The sequence below is a fragment of the Acartia tonsa genome, chromosome 2, assembly GCF_053477335.1.
Source record: "Acartia tonsa isolate MP-2025a chromosome 2, ASM5347733v1, whole genome shotgun sequence".
NCBI classification, from domain to species: Eukaryota; Metazoa; Arthropoda; class Copepoda; order Calanoida; family Acartiidae; genus Acartia; species Acartia tonsa.
This window is the reverse complement of record NC_137261.1, coordinates 10,173,895-10,199,151: the sequence shown is the minus strand read 5'-3', so window position 1 is coordinate 10,199,151 and position 25,257 is coordinate 10,173,895. Positions and strand designations below refer to the sequence as shown.

At 32.3% G+C, this 25,257-nt stretch overlaps 1 protein-coding gene across 1 annotated transcript in view; it reads right to left on the bottom strand.

The window, feature by feature from the left end:
* Positions 1–668: 668 nt before the first annotated feature.
* Positions 669–25,257, bottom strand: part of LOC145304221 (uncharacterized) — a 134,502-nt gene continuing 109,913 nt past the window's right edge. Inside the window, exons 15-28 of the mRNA XM_080146061.1 lie at positions 24,794–24,864; positions 24,458–24,554; positions 24,074–24,130; positions 19,824–19,946; positions 9,221–9,283; positions 8,777–8,835; positions 8,170–8,242; positions 7,732–7,837; positions 5,921–5,962; positions 3,789–3,862; positions 3,321–3,537; positions 2,288–3,138; positions 1,902–2,067; positions 669–1,247 (exon numbers count right to left, since the gene is read on the bottom strand). Of these exons, the coding sequence (XP_080002187.1) occupies positions 1,179–1,247; positions 1,902–2,067; positions 2,288–3,138; positions 3,321–3,537; positions 3,789–3,862; positions 5,921–5,962; positions 7,732–7,837; positions 8,170–8,242; positions 8,777–8,835; positions 9,221–9,283; positions 19,824–19,946; positions 24,074–24,130; positions 24,458–24,554; positions 24,794–24,864 (2,068 nt within the window). The 3' untranslated portion in view covers positions 669–1,178. The remainder of the gene's footprint in view (positions 1,248–1,901; positions 2,068–2,287; positions 3,139–3,320; positions 3,538–3,788; positions 3,863–5,920; positions 5,963–7,731; positions 7,838–8,169; positions 8,243–8,776; positions 8,836–9,220; positions 9,284–19,823; positions 19,947–24,073; positions 24,131–24,457; positions 24,555–24,793; positions 24,865–25,257) is intronic.

The window sequence follows — 25,257 nt, the reverse complement described above, 5'->3', positions numbered from 1 at the left end:
CAAAGTAACATTTTAAAAATCTAATTGAACAAAGAAGAGGGGAGGGGGGATTTTGTGGATATCTCGAATTTTCTTTCTCTAGGAAACATCATAGAGAGCTGAAAATGTCCCAATAGTTACCAAAAAAAATACAGGTTTCACTGAGTCCATTCTTGTTACTGACAAATAATCTTATAGTATATTCTTTTACTATTTATTAACATCAAATATAAGTTTAAAAAATTTAATATAATTTTTAAATATGAACTCTTTTATCAGGTTTATTACCGGAATTAATTTAAATCGGGCTTTGTTTGCTTCTTGGAAACTATAAATATGATTTGATTTAGATTACAAAATCTCTATATGATTTCCCCCCCCCCCCTTTTATTTAAATCATGCTATACAATATCAACACATTAAATATTTTTAAATAACATTTTAGATATTTTTAAAATCAGTTCATTCTCGCTTTTCATTCTTTTAAATTATATCTGTTTTCACATATACAAAAGGAAAGGTTTATGATACCAAAAGAAAAACTATTTTGCCTTTAAATAAGACCAGGTCACTTTCAAAGGTGATACCAATCACAGCAACTTATTGTATAATCAATTTTTAAAACTAAAAGAGATTCTAAAGAAGAAAACAATAACGTATTCACTGTAAAATTGTGAATAAATCTTGGAATTTAACAGTTAGGGAGTTGAATCCATTTTTATAGAAGCAGAAATATAATCTATGATTATGGTTTGGACTCTCTAAAACTGTAATCTACCTTTCCACTTTCCCCTCTCTTGGTGAAGATATCTTCAACGCCGATACGATTTTTGAAATGTAAGATTCTACTTTCCCTTCTCTTGGTGAAGATATCTTCAACGCCGATACGATTTTTGAAATGTAAGATTCCACTTTCCCCTCTCTTGGTGAAGATATCTTCAACGCCGATACGATTTTTGAAATTTAAGATTCCACTTTTGCCTCTCTTGGTGAAGATATCTTCAACAAGAGAGACAAAAGTGGAATCTTATATTTCAAAAATCGTATCGGCGTTGAAGATATCTTCACCAAGAGAGGGTAAAGTGGAAAGGTAGATTACAGTTTTAGAGGGTCCAAACCATAATCATAGATTATATTTCTGCTTCTATAAAAATGGATTCAACTCCCTAACTGTTTAATTATTTGTACATATATTAGATTTACAATTCCGTAGACATTTCATCACCACTGGGCTCGTATCCACCTCCCACACCTCTTGGCTTTGTACCCTAAAAACATAACTATACTGAGCAAAGCATCCTATTAAATATGACTAATCTAAAGAATGCCAGCTACTCTATAATTATGGTATGTCCAACCGTACGTGTGACACCTAATGTTCATATGTCAGTCTCTCATTTTTCTGAGTAAGCTACACAATCCACAACCATCCTCTTTTGTTTTAAAATTAGGGGGGTAGTTTTTGCATGCCTTACCACTGCGAGATCAAAGTCTGAGGTTTCCTAACCCAGAGGGGCTACCCAGTATTCAATATAACCTAATCTAGCAAACACCACTCCCCCTCTCATTAACATTTAATTTATTTCAAAACGTTAGAGGGGTGGGGAGGTTCTGTGTTACTGTTCAGCATGATTTTTTAGTGAAACCGTCCTTCCTTCTTAAATTATCTATGGCTAACCCTTTTTTTATCAAAGTCATAATAGTTATTTCTCGCATCGTATTATAAACGGCTTTCCGCGGATATAGAATGTACAATTAAAGGCACCGGCTAAAAAACTGGTTTTAATCTTTTGATTGTATATTTTTATATTCGTAGAAAGCTGGATTTAATACGATGCTAGACATAGTTTTTTCGTATGGATGAGAACCGGTTCCTATACACCGGATTCGAATGAATACGAGAATATCTATTATTGGTTTACCTTAGAAATAGTACCCTGTGGGGTCATAGACACAGTGTTGTTCCAGTTTTTACCATTGTGACCGGGCAATCCATCGGTCACACCATTCTGGTGAACACCTCCGTGACCGTTCTGTAGTCTACCTGGATTCTTACCACCCATGTATTGGGGTGGAGGTAGGGCGGCCCTAATAAAAAAATATGATTGAACAATGTATCACAGCTACAACTTCAATTGAAATAAATACATCTATCTTACATGACTCTTCTAGTATTTTTTTAAGTAGTTTATAAAAGATTTGTATAATGAAATGATTGATTTACAATACACAACTTAGTTGTTTACTAAAATAATGAACTGTCTGTTAACTTTTTTTTTATTTTAAGTACTTTAAGGACTAAAAATACCTTTGGGTTGTTTTTGGAACACTTGGTGACGAAGTTGCCATAGAATTGTACACAGGCCGATAGTCCTGAACCGAGCTCATTTGGGTCGGTGGCAAACTTGAATGCGGTTGAGCGGCACGTGACGTCATGCCCTGGCTGACTGCATAACTATACGGCGGCGGCGATTGCAGTTGACCGTTGAAGTTGCCGCCTGATTGTGAGTGGGAGTTTTGTGGTTGGCGGTTGGCCAAATGTGGTGAGTTTGTATAGGTTTGGTTGTAACTTCGGTTTGAGGCAGGTCCTTGGGGCACACGTGGCGATGGATTGGGAATTACAGCCGCAGGCCGCTCATTTTGACGAGGTGAGGGCTGTGCAGTGCGCGGCGATGGCTGAACAGTGCGCGGGGACGGCTGAATGGAGTGCGGCGAGGAATTGAAACTTGTCCGTTGTTGATGTTGCTGGATAAATGGATGTTTGTACTCTGGTGGCCCAGGGTGCTGTGCGCTGTATGCTGGCAACGAATAATTATGCCCCACATTGCCACCATATGACACAGGACCATTCTCATGTCCCCGCATTTGTAGGTTATGGTTATCAAGGCTTTTCTGCATAGAATTGTTATGCTGGAATGTTGAATGATAGCTAGAGGGTCGGGAATTTGATTTGCTCCCACCGTGAACTGACGAATTTCTATCCGCAGACGAACGCGGGGAGTCGGTAACCCCATAGGGAAACCCACTCTGACTGCCAAACGTGTGTTGAAAGCTTGCACTACTGCTATTAATTGATTGATTTGGGTCTTCGTGGTGACTACGAGGCATTCTGCGATCAGAATCATCGTTACGCGGCATCCTGCGCTCTGATTTTCTATCCTGGAAAGAATAACAATTATGTTTCAAGGAAATCTTAGAATTAGCTTATGACCTCACATACGATTATCTGATGTTTCCTGAAATAGCTAACTCAATTTGCTTCAAAATTTTAGAAATACTTTGCTCCAAACAAAAAGAAAATAAAACACAAGGGAAGGAAGGAGTTAAATATCTTTTTATACCTGATGCCCATGGTTGTTGTACGACATTGAGGAAGTATTCAGCGCATCATGGTTCATAGATCTGCTCTGCTGCTGATGGCTGTTCTGCTGTGGAAACTGTTGTTGATGTTGATGTGTTGCCATATTGTTGACAAGACTGGAGGTGGAGGATGACTGAATCCTGTGGAAGATTGGAGCTTGCACCAGAGACATGGCTCGCTCCTCAGTTTCCACCACACTTTAAAAAAAAAAAATTTTCTTTGATTATTGGTTGGAGCAGGCATACAGCAATAGGACAATAGATTCAGATCTATAATCATTCAAATCCTGATAAACAAAATTAAATTCCGCATTTATTATATTAGCATCGATTTTCTTCTATCTTTCTTTTATAACAGCCGATAAAATTGCAGTACGAATGGTTGTACGGACGAACACGAAAAAGTGAATTACAGAGTAGCTTTACTACTAAGAAAGATAAATACTTACGCTTTTCGTCTAGCATTCATAGATCCAGAAGAATTGTGTCTTGTTCGTCGTTCGGTAGCTTGAGTGTATCGAACCTAAATAGTAACTTTAATGTAAATTAGGTACAATTCATATTCATTGAGGCTTTAAAAATGTTTCAATTGACGGGCGTCATCATTCCCCAAGTTGAATCAGCCATAGAGAGGGATAGCGCGAGATAATAGTTATTTATCACATCGTATTATAGACAGTTTTTCGCGGATATTAAAATAAAAAAAGAGTTTTGTTAGCAAATGCTAAAAAAATTGGTTTTAGTTTTTATTTTAACATTCGTGAACAATTGTCTCTATTACGATGCTATACATTATTTTAATAGGCTGTATGAATTCGCAATTAAAAATTGCAAAATGGTTTTTATGAGAAAAGACACTCAACATGTTTATGAAATTTTCTTAAAAATATAAAACTATGTAGGAGCAAAGTTTAGATATGCAATGAGATAAGAGCGGTCAGAAAGGAAGGGGTTTAGGCTGTTTATTACACAAGTCCCCGAAATTTTATGATGACGTTTTCTCATTCGTTGGCTTAACAACTTTGGGAACTAATATGGAATTTTAATTGGTTGGTTCAATAAGTTGAGTGTTCCAACGTTTCAACCACTAATTGTTTTCTACATAAGGAATAAGTTTGTGTATCACCGTTGGTAAGGCTTATCAATTTATCGGCCATTATCTTAGCCCTTACAGGGTTTGAAAGTAAGCAAACCACTATACTAAAGGATTACATACATTTCACGGGGAAAACTAAAATTTTGACAGTAAAACTTTCAAATGGCTTTCATCGTTGTAATATGATATGTTTATTTCTTTAAATAAAATTTCTGTTTTGTAAAAATTGAAATGAAATTTGATAATGCTGAAATACAATATACTGTTTAAGGGCATACATTCATTTTTAGAAGTTGATTAAATAGTTGCTTAACATTGTAACGTGTATTATAAAGTTGCTACGCTTTCTCGTTCCTTACTGTTACAGGAATCACCATACCAAGTTTGACAAAGATATGGCAATTATAACAAACCTAAATTAACGATAAGTGCTATCCGTTAAGTACGTACAGACCGACCCTAATTATAGAAAAGGAACACTCTTAAAAATGTATAAAAAAAAGTAAACTGTAATGGCACCAATTTGAAATAGAATTAATATTTAATAACAAGTTCTGCACCAAAAGTGTATTTATTGAAGTCAAATATTCAATTTGCTAAAAATTGGTGTTTTATCGTTTCCATAACTTTTAAAAAATTATCCTCAGTCGTTAGAACAGCGCATTATTACTGCAACGCAAAGTACCACTCATCGCATTTTCACATAATATTTAACAGCGTCTTATTTTCAATTGATTTTTTTTGCAAAAAGGTATCAAATGTATTATTGTATAATCGCGACAGCGATGACATACTGTAAAAGTGAATTTCTTGCGAAAAAAGAAGTTTATAAATTTATTGCAATAGATTGCAAAAAAAGGAAATGGGAAGTGTTCAGTTTTTTATTTGCTTATATTTAACTATTTTAGCTTGTACATGCAAGCAAATAATTCAGGAAAGGATGGTAATAGAAAATCGTTGAAAAAATATTAAAAACTCATAAAATTAAGATTTTTTAATCTCCCCAAAATATAAAAAAAAATTTCTTCTAAAACGAAGTGTTCAAAAAGTTTTATGCAATATTATCTGGTGTAAGGTCCGTCCAAGTAATAATAAATGGCCCTCAGTCCCTTAATGTATACAAAGAAGTAAAAAACCATAAAACAACTGTAATTAAATTAAAAGATTGACGTAGCTACACAATTTTTTAAATTTGTAATTGGGAGGGGACTTACATACAAACATACTACTACTGTATGAATAGTCATTCTCCATATTCATAAAATAAGTTGAAATTGTATATTACTTTTTTTAGCCTAAATACTTACTTCGAATGGAGAAATGCTAAATCAAGATATATTTATAATTAGTGACACACAGATATTGAAAAATATCTTACATAAGTTTTGTTCAATTTATATTTTTTGACATTATAATATTCACAACGTTTTTTTTCATAAATAGAAGCCTTTCAACTTATTCTATTATTTTTAATTTGAAAAGTACCTTTATCGGTTTATCGGTTTCTACTTGTGTGTAGGGTATGTCCTGAAATAAAAAGAAATACATTAAAAGTAATAAAATATGTACATAGTCAATATTCAAGTATATTCAAAGACATGGATTTTTACTCCAAGAAATAAAAAATAAAAAAAATGCTGATGTTAATTTGTTAAATTGAATAGAACAAGAATGACAACATCTACAAACGCAAAACTCAACTAAATAGCAAACATTAACTAATTTTTTTTTTATAGCATCGTTTTATAGTCAGCTTTCTGCGGATTTTAAACTAGAAAATTCAAAACTAACAAAACTATAAAATACATGATTTTTCAGTATGGCTCCAATTGGTTCAGATCCCATTTATTAGAAAATATAATGTTATAAATCTGCTCTAACTCTTCTTTTTAAAAAGTTTAATATTTCTTATTTCTTTCCATAAAAACTTGAACATTGAGTTGAGAAAATAATGTTCATAAAATTTTATTTAAATTTTAAGCTGCGGGGAGAGTTATTCTGAAATGGAAAAAGATATTGTTGCACATATTTTAACCATAACTTTTATGCTATTCTAAATATATATAAATAAATAGTTGGCTTTCTGCACTAAGATGTACTTTAAGCCAGGTGTAGCATAAAAGCGATTTATTTTTAAAAAATCAATTTCGGGTCAAATGTAACTTAGAGTTGAAATCAATTATTGGTGAAAAAATGTTTCCCATTACCCCCCCCATAGGCGTCCAAGGGGGGGGGGGTAATGGGCCATTTGGCACCCCCAAAATTTTTTGAACAATACCCCCCCAAACCATTTTGGGGGGGGTAATTACCCCCCCCAAAATAAATGTTCTTTAAAAAAAATTTTTGGGGGGGGTATTTACCCCCCCAAATTGAATGTTCTTAAAAAAAAATTTTACTGAAAATTTTTTTTTTGGGGGGGGATCTATGATGTAATTGTAAAGCACTGAAGATTCCATAAAATAGATACCTAGCTAAATTAAATATTTCATTAAATAATGAAAAAGAATTTCTATAGGCGATTTCTTTTGGGAGGATGTCAGGATGTCTCAAAACTAGTTATAAAACTTACCAGGACCTATAAGACGCTTCACTTTAAAGTATAATCATATTGGTTCATTGGTTAGTGAGTTAATTATTGTATTTTTATGTTCTAAAGAATGAGATACTACTATATATTTGAATAGTAGTGGCGCCCTTAGCATCTAAGAACTCGTGTTTTCTAAAGGGTAAAAAGGGAGGAGAAAAATAGCCTAAAACCACTCAAAGGATTGACCTATAATAGTGTGGAACCATCATAGGATCTATGTGAAGCTTTCCTAAAAAGGAGAACTCAGTATTAAAAGTAATGAAATCTGAAGCTATAGTCAAATAAACCTTACTTACTACTTTATGTTATAGGATAGTACTTATTTACTTAATAGATTAGGTAGGTGCTTTTTTTACATAATTAAATTACCCCCCCCAAAAATTTTACCCCCGGGGTAAATAAGTTTGGGGGGAGTAATTACCCCCCCCAACAGATTTGGGGGGAGTATTTACCCCCCCCCAACAGACTTTAGGGGGGGTAATTACCCCCCCCAATCAAATTTTACCCCCGGGGTAAAAATTTTGGGGGGGGTAAAAAAAAATTTCGGCGCGCTTCGCGCGCCATTTTACCCCCCCCAAACACGAATTACCCCCCCCCCTAAAATTTTTTACCCCCCCCAAAAAAAAAAGCTTGGACGCCCCTGTACCCCCCCCCCTTCCAGTAAAACATTAAACATTTGACCCTGAAATTTCCCTGATTATTAACTTACTTGTAGTAGACTAGGACTAGATGGCTCGATGAGTGAGTATTCAAAATGTTTGGTCAGTTCTGGAGGTAACCTGGCCCTAGCCTCACTTGGAGATCTAGATCTTGACCTGCAAGTAAGAGATCAACATAAAAATTTGTTATTTTTCTAAAGTTGTCTTAGCAAGAACTGATACTTTTTTTCAGTTCAGTTTTTTCAGGGGGAAGTCTAGTACTCGATGGGGTAAATTAAAAAAAAACATGCTCGAAATAATTTGTAATGTTTAACAAATATGTAAACTTCATATTCGTTTGTGACTTAACCTATAACATTTTGTAAAGTACTTGCTTTGCTATCTATATTTGAAAACATGTTTTAATTTGTGTACTTTAGACTTAACTAAGCATTTGATAGATTTAGGACTCTAAAAATGTAATTGAAAACGAGTGAATAGATAGATACCTTTGTCTTCTTTTATTTCTTCTTAGGGAATTAACAAGTTCTGTTTCAGTCTCGGCTCCAGAGTTTATATAACCTAAACATTTATATTAATACAAATTGTTCTCTGAAAAGCTTACAGGTCATAAATATTATTTCCAGTATGGATTCCAAACCGATTAATAGATTTGGATTAGAACCGGATCTCAGCCATACTGAAAAAAAATGTATAGCATTGTATAATAATCACTTTACTAAAACAGAACTGGTTTTAATATAATAAGTCTTCATTTTCATTTACGAGGAAAGTTGTCTATTATACAATGCGATAACCAACTATTTAAAATCACATCCTGTCAGTGTCATACGAAAAGCTTATCTGTTTGTTAACAACTATAAATCATAGACCACCTAAAGTTTACTTTAATGGTAGCTTTTTATTAAGCTTTGTAGGTTTATAACTATTGCACAGGCGCTCTCTCTATCTAAAGAAATTGCCAAGAAAAAAAAGTAGCTATTTGTTTTGATTGTTTCTTAGGGTTATCGAGTGTTGAGTGTAGGTATTAATTCCAACTTTGAAAAGATAAAAACTCTTAACTCATCCCCCCCACTCCATAAAAAAATAAGTTACCTGATTTTCTAATATTGGCTTGAGAAATGGCACTTCTTCCATCAGGCGAGGTTACTCCTAGTTTAGAGGATTATTTAATATAAAAATATAAAATTACTTAGTAGAAAATATACTCTATAATTTACGTTGTCTGTTACGCTAGGGGAGGAAGAGAATTGTATTTGCTGCAAGATTTATTACTATCATTTCTATCTTTCTTTCTCTTTCATTTCTTTCTCACTTTTTTATGTCATCTGAACATTTATGAATATTGTCATCCTTGTTTTATAAGAAAAAATGCCTTTTGGGTTAAATTCTTTCAATTAACCTTCCCAAAATCTTTTTGAATATATCTCTCTCACTCTCTAATTACATGCCTAAATGTTTAGCTTATCATAACAAAAAGATTCGCTTGTAATGGATGTATTTGTTTTTGTTTAAATCTTAATTAAATTATCTTTTCCTGTTTCTACGAGTTTATAACTGCCAGAGCGTCTCCGCCTACCTCTATGATTTTTTCGCGCGCTCCTGAAATAAGAATATATTTTAAACTTACAATACAGTAACTCTACTTAATTATACAACTACATATAGTCAGTATTGTTTTAAGACAAACATAGGCATTGTTTCCTAATCCTATTATATAAATTAGTAACTTTTATTGTCTTTAGCAAAAGACTTCGCTAACCGTTGATCCAATATGGTTCTTATTTATAATGAAGCTTCTTACATGTACAGGGAAGGTATTTTTGACGAGTGTATACTTAAGTGCCCCTAGAAGTTCTAGGAGTGTAGCGTCTAGTAAAATATAAAGTAAAATATAATGTTTGGACTTGTTTACAGCTTACACAATACAATTGAACTGCATACTCTAAAACTCACCTTAAGCTTTTGTTAAAATCTAGTTTGAACTTGAAGTAACTATATGAACATCTTTAGAAATATTACTTGAAAATATCATAGAAAGACAAATTCATGTAAATGCATTGTTTCCAAAGCACAAATCCATGTTACTAAATCAATCTTTTTCCTGCACTAAAGAAACAACCCATCCCTAACATCTGCTAAAATTTCATAAAACATGAAAAAATCTACTGCTATTTTTAGACAAAAGAACATAATTTCTTCAAGATGAACATGTATATACCATACATTATTCCTTTATTCAAGAGTTTTTACATTGAAAAATGTAAATTGAATTTGAAGAGTGTGTATGTGTGTTTGTATGTGTCCCTCTCAACAGCTCAATATATCAAGTTAGAATATATTTCAAATTTTAAATGAATACATCCAAAAAGGGTTATTTAGGATCTCAATTACTTTTCAAATAATGCTTCGTAACTTTTGTTTAATTAATTGTTTGTATTTTTATAGGGTTATTTAAAAGTAAAATCAGAGGAGTGTTATTTTTTTGCTTCAGGAGAGTGGATACACCCACCTTAATGTCCCCTCAATAAAATAATCAAAAGTCAAAAAAGATCCATTGTCTAGTAAATGTCCCTCAAGAGGAGTGAATACATTTGCCCTAATTTTGCTAGACCCCTGTACTAAATAAATAATGTACAATTTTCATATTGTAAAACTTGAGGTTTAAGTTGAACAACTATTCTAACTTAAACAAATAAAAATTATGTTTGTTAAAATTTAATTAAAATTGTACATTACATTGCTAATACAAATTTTAACATAGTGTTCTAAAGAATAAGATAATTAATTATAGACAATTTAATTTAAATTTACCAGAGTACAGTGAAAATTACTATGTTTATGGAAAGTAATGAAATTTTTAAAAATCTTTCTCATATTCATTCAAATCCGGTGGATAGGAACCAGTTCACATTCATACAGAAAAACTATGTCTAGCATCGTATTAAATCCAGCTTTCTACAAATATAAAAATGTATAAGGCACGGGCTAAAAAAAACTGGCTTTAATCTTTTAATTGTACATTCTATATCCGCAGAACGCTGTTTATAATACAATGCGAGAAATAACTATTTTCATATTCATTTGAATAAGAACCTGTTCTCATCCATACAAAAAAAATATGTCTAGCATTGTATTATTTCCAGCTTTCTACAGATATAAAAACTGGCTTTAATCTTATAATTGTATATTCTATATCTGCAGAAAGCTGTTTATAATACGATGCAAGAAATAACTATTCTAAACATGCGCATACATAATAATACATTTATAAAAAATCTGATAAAAAATACCCTTGAAAGACTTATTTGAATATATTGTGCTTTTCTAAGAAGCTTTATACACGTTCTGTATAAAGGAAGCCTGTAAGGAACAAGGCTATTTATATACAAAAGAGAGCAACATTGAGATTAAATGGGAAAATCAGAGTGAAAGTAAGGGGTTTACATACTTATACAGATGCTTAAAAAAGGCAGCATCCAAATTCAAATCATCTTGACAACACTGTCAAATATTTTTTCATTCTTTCTTGCCACCATTTCAATCATATATACACACTCAACACACACTCAAAATTTCAAAATTTAAATCCAACAATAATTTACTAAAATGTACTTAAAATTCTGAATATGAAAAGTTAGACTAGCTTTTTAACAAGAGAGAAGAATACAAATAATCAGATAAATTTAACTTCAAAGTTAGATTTACAAAACAAAAGTTAATATGGCGTGAGATTGATAGACTAAATCAATTTTACATATTAAACAATAAAATAGAAAATGAAAAAATCAATTGTTTAAATTTATCTAAGAACCAAACATTGAAGTTTTTGATTATTAGTACAAATGTGTTACAAACAGCTAACCCTTTGATCTTTATCTGGAAGTTATGTGAACTGTGCATTGTAATACATTTTAATTGTCTTTAAATAGTATTCATTATTCAGCCCACCACCTATCCTACAGTGCGCAAATGGGCTATGTGATACCAGCTAATACCAAATGACAAAATTAATTTGAAAAAAATCACGAAACCTATATGTGGTTTTCATCTGTTGTGTGGGGGGGCAACATACCGTAAAATTAACGACCTCTTCATTTGCCCCCCAAATATTATTTAAGATTTATTTTACATATTGGTTATACCTTACACCTGATGTGATATGACACTGTCAAAGTTTCAAAATAGTAAAGTGAATGGTGTGACAATAAAAATTCAATTCCATAAGCGTTTCTGTTAAACTGACAGTCTATATAGATGTGAAGCTTACATATGCATACTAAATTTTACAATTCAAAATACAAAAGTACTTCTTTTAAAATTTGAAATCCAAAATATGTATCATGATGAAATAAAATATCTAACGGTCAGACTTCCAAAGAGATCTAAATATTGACTTATTCCAATTGTAGAGTAAAAGCCCCCTGAGAAAAATTATACAAGATTCGTGTTCAACCAATTACGCCCGATGCAAACAAATCATTGTGAATTGCAAGTTAATGAAGAAAGTTTATGAAGGGCGGGTTCAATCAAGGTGTGATTTCATTGCCGCACATGTAGCACATTACAAAATCATTAGAATCGAACAAAACTTCACCGCATGTGTTTCACTTCTATCATAGGAGATTCTCTAATTTATTATCTTTCGTGTCTTTGCGAAAATGATCCAATATGTGGAATGCATGATATACAGAAGTAAATTCACATCTTCAATCAAAATATTAAGTTAACTGCTTTGAATGCAAGTTCACAAATTCTTTTAGTTTGAAAGAGACCGTCCAAATTATTATACAGCTACAATCTTTAACTCAATTTGATTTCAACAATAAAAAAAGTTTTAAAATAATTATGGTCGGGAGTCGACCATCAAACATTTTTATACATTTTATATTTGGGAGGAAGTACTTTTTCTGGGGGCGAATTTGTCTTGGGAGGTAACCCTCCATAACAGTTAAAACCTTCTCAGGGCCTATGAGTAGCTACCCTGTAATTGGAGAACCATATCGGTTCAGCGGATAGCTAGATTCTTTGGAACAGACAGAACAACAGACATATAAACAGCTAGAAATCCTGTATATATACTTTCATATAAGGAAATTTTTTTTTCATGGATGGTAAGGTTTTTTCTATCTGCTATATAGTATTTAGGGGAGTTACATACTTACAACACCCACCCACCCTCTTACCAACACCTTTTAGAATAAGATTTACTCTACACAAATGCACAACTTGGCTATTTTATCGAATGATACCACTGTTTACGAGATCTAACTGGACATCATACACACATGGATGATATAAGAGGGGGTTCAGTTCTCGGTAATAAACGTTCTTTTGGGGATAATGCCTTAAAGCTGATATATACATGCATACTGCATTGGAAATGTTCTTTCAATAATCTTCTTCATATTCCCTTTAAACTTTGGTAAATATCTTTGATACAATACTATTCACAAATACAATAATAAGCAGGAAATATTCAACTTAAAACAAACAAGGATGACAATGTAGCAAAGCTCCAAAATCAGACGGTAGGACAAGCGAATAGTATCAATTGTAGAGTGTGAGAACTTACACCCCCCCCCCTCCCAAAGAAAATAGCTTAAAATCACCACCACCACATGACCAGTAAGGATATTTCCAGCAGAGTAGTGACAAATCGGTTCATCCTAGAGATTCAGACGTACAGGTGGACAGACAGACACCGTTCTTTTTTGTATTATATATAGATAATCAATATTGTTAACAACCTTATTAAAATCTCAGGGAGTAAGGTAGGGGACAATGGGCAATTAATTCAATTTAAGAGTATTTGCTGAAAAACCTTGAAATCCAGATTAATCCAGAAAATATGGAGGAAATTGTAAAGGGAGAGTTAATACAAAGGGAGAGTTGTGCGCTAGTACCCAAAGTCAGTCAGAAACTGCTAAATTCTTGCACATTCCCTTTAAGCCAGTACCCAAAGTCTGAGACTCCTAAAAATTGAATATTTGATCCATATTCCCCTCCCTTACTCCCTGATTAAAATCCTGATTCTGTAATCAATTAACAAATTCGAGTAACCAATTATTACTATAATACGAATATATAATTATTCTTATTAATTATTTTAATTTGTACCATATTACCCCATATACAATTTTGGGATTGTATAAATATATATTTGTCTGTGTGTGTGTATATGTGTGTGTGTGTGTGGTGTGTATTTGCAAGCATATAAAAAATTGTGAAGCTAATTGTAAAGTTTTCCTTATGGCAGCATAGTTGGTTTTTCTAGGGATATGGATGAGGGGGAGAGGGTTGTCAAGGTTTATCCATATTTATGTAAGGTTGGAAAAATATTTTATAAAGACAGAAATACTAGAATAAAGTTATTCCATTTGTAAATCCACCTTTTATGTAATTTAAAATCTAATCTTTATGAAGAAAAAGTTAGCCAACAGGTAGGACAAACAAACAATAGCACTTGTAGAGTGTCAAAAGTCAATGAACAGAATATAAATGTATAAGTCTACTCAAAATTTTAACATTGTACCTTGTTGTGATAGTAAAGTTAAAAATAAACATGTTTGAAATAGACGTACGGGCATTCTGATAACGATTATAGAGTTGCTAACAGTGGCGTGCGAACCGAAGGGGGCGTTTGGGGCAATCGCCCCCCCCTAGCGACCAAAACGCCCCCCCCTGCCCCCCCCTAGCGACCGCCCCCCCTGCCCCCCCCTAAATGTTGAAAAATGCCCCGTTTTGCCCCCCCCTGGTAAACAAAAATGCCCCTTTTTGCCCCTTATCCTACAAAAAGCAAAACTCTCCCAATTTCCAAAAAAAAGATCAAGAAATACTCAATAAAAATTTTTTTTGGCGCTTCGCGCCAATCAGACAGTTACTATTCATTTAACCTTAATAGGAAGTATCTTTTTTTGTATAATATAAACTTTTTACCAAAGAAATTTTGTACATCCCCAATGATGATACACAAAATTACCCCTTATATAGATTACAATTAGTGGATGAAACGTATGGAAACTCAACTTAATTAACCAACCAATCAATATTCCATTTAAGTCCCAAAAGATATTGAGCTAACGAATAAGAAAATATTTATATGAAATATTGGGGACTAGTGTAATAAATAGCCCAAAACACCTTCCCTCCTCCCTGCATATTTGAAGAAAAAAAATTTGCGCTTCGCGCCCTTCCAATTGGTTTCTGCTTTTTATCACATTGTATAAAAACATTTGTAAAAATCAAATATTTAATCAAAAAGTTATTTAAATAAAAATGAAACATCGTTGATATTTATCTAAGCCTTTTTTTCAACATTGTATGTCTGTCTAAATTAATAACTAAATATGATGTCATATGATGTTCAGGATAAGTTTATCATTTTTTTGTGTACATACCCTTACAAAAAGACATGTTTTTTTATGGCAATTTTCATTAAAGAGCCTTAAAACTAACTACACTCTATATTCCTAACTTGTTAAAATACGTCACTCTTGTTGTAGTTATTTGATTTTAGTTTAAAGAGGAAATAAATATTTTTCGGTGCGCTTTGCACACTGCCCTAATAAATCCTTGAAAACACCACTTCATGAAAAATTGACATATTGTTAAATTGCCATTTGAAGAGGGTAGGATATGTTGATATAACTTTTTATCTTCTCTATAATAACTATGGCTGTCAGTTTGTAATGCTAATGGGGAAATGTAATTTTCTTAACTGCAATTAAAGATAGAAGGCTAAAACTTAATGTTAACACTCCCAACATTATGGAGTATAATTAAATATTAGAAATTTTTGGAGGTCGGACTGCTTTTTAGGACGTTTTTGGCAATTTTGTATCTTTCACAATTCCCCCATTGTTTGGTCCAATTCACAATTTTTGTAGCTAAGGGTATCAAAATCAAATTTCAGGTATAGTCCCTTTCGTGACATTGCCTCTTAAAGGAAGCCTGCAAGAAACACCACGCTTTAACTGTTGAAAGACTGCCACAAGTAGACCCAATTCCCCAAATTTGAAGCCTTCAGCTTCTATACCAAAAAAGTTCTAGGCATTTTAAAATGACATTTTGTGTACAATGAAAATTTTGAAAGAATTACAGTGCTAATGTTAGAAATTTTGAAATTAAACTACGTGGCCTAGAAACAAAATTATAAGCTTATTTTTGTCATAAATTTAGGCAACCAGTAACTAATTAATTTTTTACAATAAAAATACCCATTTTTATAGTCATAATCATTAAAAAAAATTAAGTTTAACTTGCGTTGTACCAAATGTACTGTAGCCAATCAGAAGGCTGAATCAGCTCAGCAACCAATCACAGCTGAGTTTCCCCCTTTGTTTCCGCTATGATTTTCGTTTAAAAATGCAATTTAAATCGAATTTTTTTCATGGATTTTGACTATGAGATGTGGTGTTTTTATTGTAAAAATGTAATCAGTTACCGGCAATGTAAGTTTCTGACAAAGATAAAGTCATAATTTTGTGTCTAGGCGACGTAATTTAATATTGTTTTTTTTCTTTTATAAGCATTGGAAATCTTTGAAAATTTTCATTGTACATAAAATGCTATTTTGAAATGCCTAGAACTTTTTTGTTATTGAAGCTAAAGGCCTTAAATTTGGGGTATTGGGTCTACTTGTGGCAGTCTTTCAGCAGTTAAAGCGTGGTATTTCCTGCAGGCGTCCTTTAATTTCTTCATATTTTCACAGTAGCTTTTCCCCTATTTATAGCCCATGTGGGGCCAATTGCCTAACCCTGCGGGAAAATCACCTAACCTAACTTAACCTATAATAAACTATTAAAAGCTACTATGAAAATACGACGAAATGCCCCTTAAGAGGCGTTGCCACAAAAGAGACTATACCCCAAAGTTTTCCATATTTCTAAGAGATTTTCATATCTGTAGATGAAAGGACAAGTATTTTTTTTATTTTTTACAAAGTTCTTATATCTTTGGATTTTATAGTACAATAAATTTTTTTGTGGATTATAATATCAAAAAAATAAAATCTCTTGTTGTTCCGAGCATCTAGTATGTAAATTACTTTGACTGTCATCACACAACATACACGAAAAAGGATTTGTGACTTTTTCTACCTAAAATATATATTTATTTAAACTAATGCTCTTCTTGTCTATATTCTTATTAATGATTTTTTGTGCTTTGCTACTTATAGATGTTGTCATCCTTGTTGTCATACAATAAAGAAATATTTAAAATCAGTTCTACATATTAGGTTTATTTTTGGTAAATTATTTCCAAAATGAGTGTTTTTATCTCCCCCCAAAAAAATTTTTTTAATGGGGTTATTCATCCTTCCTGCTGAGATTTTATAACATCCCCTTCCTCCCATAAAAAATGTTTTGTGGTGGGGGGGGGGGGGGTGGAAGGTTAAATTATCTTCTGTACTTTTTTTTCGAAGATGCTTTCTAGCTCCCTTCCCTTCGGTCGTTGCAGGGTGGGGAGAAGGAATGGGGGAGAAGAGAGGGGGGGAAAAGATGGGGGATATAAATGGGAAATAGGGATGGGGAAGAAGGGATAAGGACTAGAAGGCCCATAATCAAATAATCCCACCCCTTAAAACGCCCTTATTTAAAATTAGTATATATAATCAAAATGCCCCCCCCTAAAGCAAAGTGCCCCCCCGGGGCACTTTGATTTAGGGGGGGGGCAAAATTTTACAAAATCTTCAAAATGCCCCCCCCCTAGACAAAGTGCTTCGCACGCCACTGGTTGCTAAACCCCTAAATCATACCTAACTAATACAGTTATCACTATGCCAAGTTTGAAATCGATATAACAATTTATAACATGGCTATATTAAAGATAAGAGCTATTCCTTACGGACAGATGGACATAAGAAGCATTTATAGAAACGTGCATAAATGTTTAACCTTAGTCAAATACCCTTGCATGAGTTAGTCAGGAATATTAAGAGATAAGATAAACTAAATTAAATTAATGTACATCCCCCATTATCTACAAGTTTACGCCTTCTCTAGGTTAGAATCATTGGTTGAAAAGAAAAGACAGTACTAGTCTGTACTGTTAACCAACAATTTAATAAAGGTACCCAAAGTTTTGATCTACTAATTGATGTAATGTGATATTTCTCAATGTCCTCTCCCTCCCTGGTGTTAGTATATGTTTTCCAATAACCTATTTATACCACAACTGCTATACAATCAGTTTTTAATCAGAATTTATCAATTATATTTATTAAAAAGTTGATGTCTCTGGGCTGGTTTTCTGCTATTCCAAAAATAAAGGTTCACAAAACTTTACCGATTTTTTATATTACATTTTTTTTCCTAATAAAAAATAGGGAAAAAGAAAGAAATTCTTTAAAGACTGGCGCAAGTATATTCCGATACCTTACCGTGTGGGAGGAAGGGGGTGAAGTAAGCCCAAGAACACAGCTGGACTGAGTTGAAATTGATCTTTTCAAGGAGGGAGGAGACATTATTGCTAGTCAAAGTTTTATAACCAAATTATCTGTATTATTTGGCTCCGACACTTTTACTAATTTCATTGAATTTTAATAGGCATCAAATCCTTGAAGATGTTAAGATAAATAAGAATATATGTAATAAAGAACAAATAATTATCCCCCCGTCCGTCCCTAAGAATTTTCTATACATATACGGAAATACCTACTGACCCTGTAATGGTCTTAACTATTTATTTTCTGTGGGGTATTAAACCCCCAATAGAAAAATATCTACATTCTCAAACAAAATTAAATATAGATGGTCATGGTTTTTACAAATATCAACTGGTAACTTAAAAAAAAACACTTGAAGCTGGAGGCTAACCACTAGTAATGTATACTAGGTAAGAAAAAATCCTTATTTTGACTTGAGCCGAGTGTGAAGGCAAGCAGGCAACATAATTGATTAATTCATATGATAAGTAAGTATATTGAAAAAATAGATATGAATACGGAATGCTAAGGGCGTATCGGAAAAATGTGTGTGTGTGTGTGTGAAGGTATAAAGGGATAGGGATAGATGAATAGGCACGTAGCTTATTCTGCACAATTAAGCCTAAACAAACATTTACAAATTAACTTAACTTTACTACTGTACTTTTTTTTTAAATTAAAAACACATATTTTCATTACGTATGGCTGATTAATTTTTTTTTACGTTTAAGAGTTTCTTTTTGTCAAAGCTTCTATATTTAGAAAATTTATTATTCTAAGTTTATATTCAATTTTCATACATGGTTTATGATAAATTTAACATTTAAAACAAAACAAAAAACAGTATATATGAAATAATAATTTTGCTTCACTGTAAAATAAAAAATTGTTGGCAGCTAAGCTATCGGGGAAATGTGTATTTCTCAGCTGCAATATCAGATAACTGCTGTTTGTATTTTTATTATTTTATAGATACTTCTTACCAAAGAGCATTCAATATAGTACTTACTTGTTTCCAAATATTTATATAAAACAGGGAGGGAGGGGGCATTGGGGTGTTTATTACACTAGTCCCCAAAATTTTATGATAACGTTTTTCTTATTCGTTGGTCTTTTGCAGACTTTTTTTTGAATTTTAATTGGTTAGTTAATTAAGTTGAGTTTCCAAACGTTTCAACCACTGGTTGTAATCTACAGAGAAACAATTTTGTGTATAAATTTATCGGCCATTGTCTTATCCCTTTAGATCCCTGCATTTAAAACCTAATCCCTTATTATAATAATTCATGTTTATATTAATAATTAATAATCAAATTTGACCATATGTTTATATATTTTATGGTAATATCCATGGAGGGTGGGGACTTTGGACTATAATTTGCACTGGTACCCAAAGTTTTATATACATTCTTTATGATTGTTTGACACAAAAGCTTTGGGTACTTTTATCAAACCTTAATTAATTGGTTTAAACGACAGAAATGTACAAACTTTTCAATCAATAATTTCAATCATGGTTCTTACAAACAAAGAGATTTTTATTTGTTTTGTCTACCAAAACCCCCGGATGCTGTTGAACCAGACGCTTAGAGTTTTGAACATCTACCTTCTTATATAAAAAATATTATTTTGCTATTTAGAATACTAAAATATGTTTAATTAGTTAAATACTATTATTTTTATTTTCCACGCAGTGCAATCTTTAACTTATACCTGGAACTTTCACTTTCACTGCCCGACTCATGTCCCTGTGGCATGCCCCGTCTCCGCCCACTCGCCATGGACACGCCACTCGCCTCACTCTCCTCGTCAGAGCCCCGCCTCCGAGATCCACGCCTAAAATAATATGAAATATCATATAATGGAATTGTCTTGTCAATTTAAATTTTATATAGTTTGTTTATCTATAACTGGAAGGGAGGGGACATTAGAAAGTAAATTACACTGCCAAAACGTTCTTAAAACACAATCTCTTTTAATTTCGCATGTTTTGAATTTAAGGACTTTTCTAAAATCTTGATTGGGTTAAACATACCATTAGTTTCCAAACTTTTACATAAATTACTTTTACTCACTGAAGGGGTAATTTTAGATTATCATCATTAGGGGAGTACATTAATTTGTCGTCTAACTTTCAAACCCTTAAAATCCATCGTTTTATATCATTATAGAAAATTTTGTCTTGCTAAAACTAAAATGCATTGTTAATATGATATTCTAGCATTGTATCATAAGTTTTAAACTTTCACAACAACAAAATATGCTACCATGCTTTATTTAACTCTGAAAGCTTTTATAATTCCATAAGCAGCGGGTTCTGGAGTCCCTTTATATTGTAAATGTAACAATAACATAAATATACATATATTAACAAGGTTGACAACATACATAAGTAGATCAACAAAGAAAAACAAGGAATGCACTGATGAAAAAAGTTAGTCATAGAGCAAATATTTACTTGTTTTTAAAAAAAGAAAGAGAGATAGTATACAAAAACTTTTAAAAGACGGACAAAACAATGTAAAGACTAGATGCGCTTTAAATTCCAGCTGTCTACTTTGAACAGCAGCCAAGAAAATTACATTTCCTCCATTGCAACACTAATAAAGAAAAGCAAAATTACCCCTTATATAGATTAGGGTTATTTCTTGAACAGTTTGGAGACTGCTAGTTTGAAGAAACCCTGCTGTTTGTTACACCCCTATATTGCACTTAATATACTTATAGAGGTATTAATCAGGAGAAGATAGAGCTCTTGTGCCCGTCAGATGTATAATTAACTTATTTATACTTACACTAGCTGTTATGTAAGGTTAAAATGACTTTGAAATTAGCTTAAAATGTAAAAGTTTGTAAGTTTGTTGTATATTATGTATTTGCATGTGTGTAATAAGTAAAGGAACAAAAGTATAGGTAATCTAGAGTTTTTATAATTTTTTTTAAAACTTATTATTGTGGGTTTGTGCATTACAATCTTTGAAATGGCTTTATGAACAAAGTAAAATAAGAAAATAATATAGTTTTTTCCTCTCCTAAATTCCTGATATTTTTTCTTATTCTTTATGCAGTTATTTTATTTACATAATTACGAAAATTGTATATACTTAGCATTTTATTTAATTGTAAGCTAAAGAGTTCAATATGAATCTTATTTATAAACTAACAAATGAGATTTCTTTTTTGAAATCGAAGCTTTGCTACATTTACGGGCAGTCCGTCTGACTGGAATTGAGCGCTAAGTAAGACATATAAATTGTTAGATGGATTTCTGTAACAGTTGGGTCGGGTATTATCCTTATACTAAAGTAACAGGATGTTTGTGTGTCTGTCTGTGTGTCTGTATAGAAGGATCTCGCTAACCGCTGAACCGATCGGGTTCTCCTTAACAGGGTAGCTTCTCATAGGTCCCGGGAAGGTTTATAACTATTTTCTTGGGGGGTGGGACACCCCCAACCCCCACAAAAATGAAAAATACCCCCCCCCCAAAAAAAAAAAAAAATTTAATTTTTTAACTAAAAAATTGTTAAAATCATCATTAAAATCACTCTTAAAATGTATATACCTAAAGAAAATATTTATTTACTTTTGTCCAGACTTCTAGAATTATTTACTAAGTATATTTGCGATTACTTTTATTTAATGAAATCTTCCAATTTTTAACATGTACAAAACGGCCTGCTTAATTGCTTCAAGATCCATGTCAGATCTATGTAGGAAATAAATGTCTATAAACGAGCTCAAGTTTTCCAAGGAATATATGATTAAAACTCATAGTGCTCCAATAATCCATAATAAACTCTCATTGCCCAGAACGATAAGACCCATTATTTTACTTTATTAAAAATAAATTCATTTTTTTCATTTCATGTTGCTATTTACCTTATATTGATGTATTTAATTTCTAATCATAAAAAAGAAAATTTAAATTTATAATATGATAAATTTAAGAAAACTATGTTTTAAAAGAATTCGATTGTGGCGACATTTTGTGTGTTCAAATATTAAACTAAAATTGTAATCATCATCATTAACCCTTTGGTGATGGTAATGTAAAGAAAAAAATATAATTTAAAAAAATCTTTTAAAAATCATTTCATTTAAATTATTAAATATTTACTTTCTTTTAGATAGTAATGCCGGGTGAGGAAAATAGATTTATTGAGAAATAGATATGCATATAGAAAACTAGCCAATAGGGAGATAATTATATCGAGCCAACTCTAGTAGATGATATTTGAACATCTTAAAGTCAATGTAAATATATTAAACTTCGCTATCTATGCTGTTTTCATTCTTGACTTGATTATGATTCTAGAATTTCAAATTTTTTACAAAGTTTTCTCATGTTTGAACAAATTCTTGTACAAAAGTTTTATCGATTTAATCAAGAATGAGTACTAATGGAAAGAATACTAAAACTTGATTTATAAGACATCGAAAAGAAATATAAAAGTGGTATAATTGCGATAAATTACTTAAAATACTTATGACCATAACCAAAAAGCTGTTTAATATGATTTAACTCTTTGGATCTACTGCAGTTTACGGTAAAATATTGCTGGTAACGAATATTGCCAAAAATCTATGATTTTTAAAAGCTGCTAGCTGCCAAACGGCTGAACATACAGATCATACCCGCACACCATTTTAAGCGGTATAAGAAGGCCTACAAATAATCTGGAATAGCTAAGATCCAATAATGCACAGGGAAAGCTTTACTGAAGAAAAAACGCGCAAAATAGGCCCTTTTCGCGCATTTCTCTGCACTGCGAGATAATTATGCACTATTGATTTATTGCTATTCCAGATTATTTGTAGGCCTTCTTATGCCGCTTAAAACAGTGTGCGGGCATGATCTGTGCGTTCAGCCGTTTGGCAGCTAGCAGTCTTTAAAATTCATAGATTTTTGGCAATATTCGTTACCAGCAATATTTAACCATGAACTGCAGTAGATCCAACTCTTTAAACTAACATGGCAAATAACTACCATAAAATACTGCATTAAAAGATGAACTTATTTTTTTTAAAATCACATTGTTTTGTAGATTGCAGGAAATAAACCTTATCAAAAAATTAAAACTCTTGAAAACAATTCACTGTACAAAATAGAACCCTTTATTAGTCTGTCATTCTTGTTTTCAATATCTCATACAGGAAGATATAAAATTGCCTTCTGTATATGGCAAATGATATTCAAACATGTTTTACCATTGGTCACTTTATATTGCTCCCCCGACTGATTTCTAAAGGCTAGAAGTGAATCCGATAGAAAAAAAGAATATTAAAATGTATAGAATCATAAAATTAAATAAAATACAAAATAAAACCCTTTTGTGGTTGCATAAATGCTGATAAATGTCAATGTAAGGTAAACCAACACTATTCCCACAAACCTGTTATTTTTTAGTTATTTTAATGCTATTGCTAAGAATATTTAGGACAAATAATCTTCCATTAACCTAACCCTGCACTGCATATTTTTGATATTGGATAATAAATGTAAAAGTTAGCGAGGTAGGAAATTAGAATTTATAAATTCTCACTATACAAAACTTTACAATATATAGACGTTCATGCATTTTTGAGAATTTAAAAAATAGCACGACTAGAATAAATGGTATGCTAATCCAAATGATTTACAATGTTTTACGCTCATCTTTAATTAAGTTTAATACAATGCTCATAGTAAAAAAAGATTTATTTTTAGTAGCTAAGCTGCATTTAACATTTTTGATTCTATCCTTTTTGTTCTAAAAATATATGTTTGGTAATGAAAAAACATCTTTAATATGAACTTAGTTTTAAATATATTTTTACACAACATATCTGCAGGACTGTACATTCACTGTACATATTTCTGTACACAATATTGAATTAAACTGAATTGCCCCTTACCCCAATCCCACAAGTGTCTCTAGAGACCTATGTAGGGACGTAGCCACTAATTGATTTTAAAAACTTACTTTCTATAAATTCCAGGTTCAGTATGACTTGTGTCCGGCTCACTCATTCGACGATTTCTAAAATATTTGTAACATTACATTCAAAAGTAATAAGATGTTTTTTCTGTCCATATTGGTCCGCTAAAATTTTATACTAAGGCATTATCCGCTTGGCAAGAGATGCAATACTATAATACCCACATTAGACAGCCAAGCCTTTAACTACACAACATTTGCCAAGATGTCCTAACCGTGCATGATCATTTGCAGCCCCTGTTTACGGGCCAATGCAAACACCAGACTTAACAGGTGTAGGTACCATTTAAATGTCTCTAGACAACCTCGAACCCGACACCTACCTGACAACAAGCAGGTACGCTGATGCTGTGTATTTAAAAAGTTTACCTGGAACCAAAAAGACCCCTACTCTCCAGGTATTGAAGAGATTGTAGGGAAAGATCTCGATTATCAAACATCAGAGAACTTCGATCCTGTCCTAAGCCTGAAATTAATAACACAGATTTTGAATCAGGAAGAAGGCTGTCGGTTCTCGCCGACGTTTTTAGCAATCAAATCACAAGGAATTTGTAGTTTGCAGTTAGTCGGCTAATTTAATCAACCAGTCCGTTTAATTTCCCTATATTTCAGTTTAGTCCACTTAAAAATAGCCAAATTATTTTTTTTAAGGCAGTAAATATTAACGATACAAGAAAGCTCTGCAGTAAATGAAAAAAAACTTACTCGGTGGTAGAGATTGATGAAAGCTCGTATTTCGTGGCAAACTGTTTCTTTTCGAAACATCCAAATCAGCACTAAAAACATAGTTGTTTAATTCAGCGAAATTAAGAAAATTTGGTTGGCGGTGTAATTTACATCCAATGTCTCCTACAGTCCTGGCTTTTACTGCCATAGAATAGAAAAGGCAGCAAAATGACAGCAAAAGTGATCTACAGAACTTTCTTTTCCTCAAAAATTGCAACATACTCAAGAAATATTTTTATAGCAATTGGGAAAAAAAGGGGGAAAATTAGAGTTTAAGTATAATAGTTAATGTCAAATTCGTACAAAGGGGCTGCTATTCAGCCAAATAATTCCATTTGAAATTGAAGAAAAATATATATTTTTTTGGAGTAAAGTTAGAGTAAAACTTGTTTTTTGGGGTAACTGAAAGGTAAGTGGATAAGAAAGGGAGAAAAAAGGGAAGG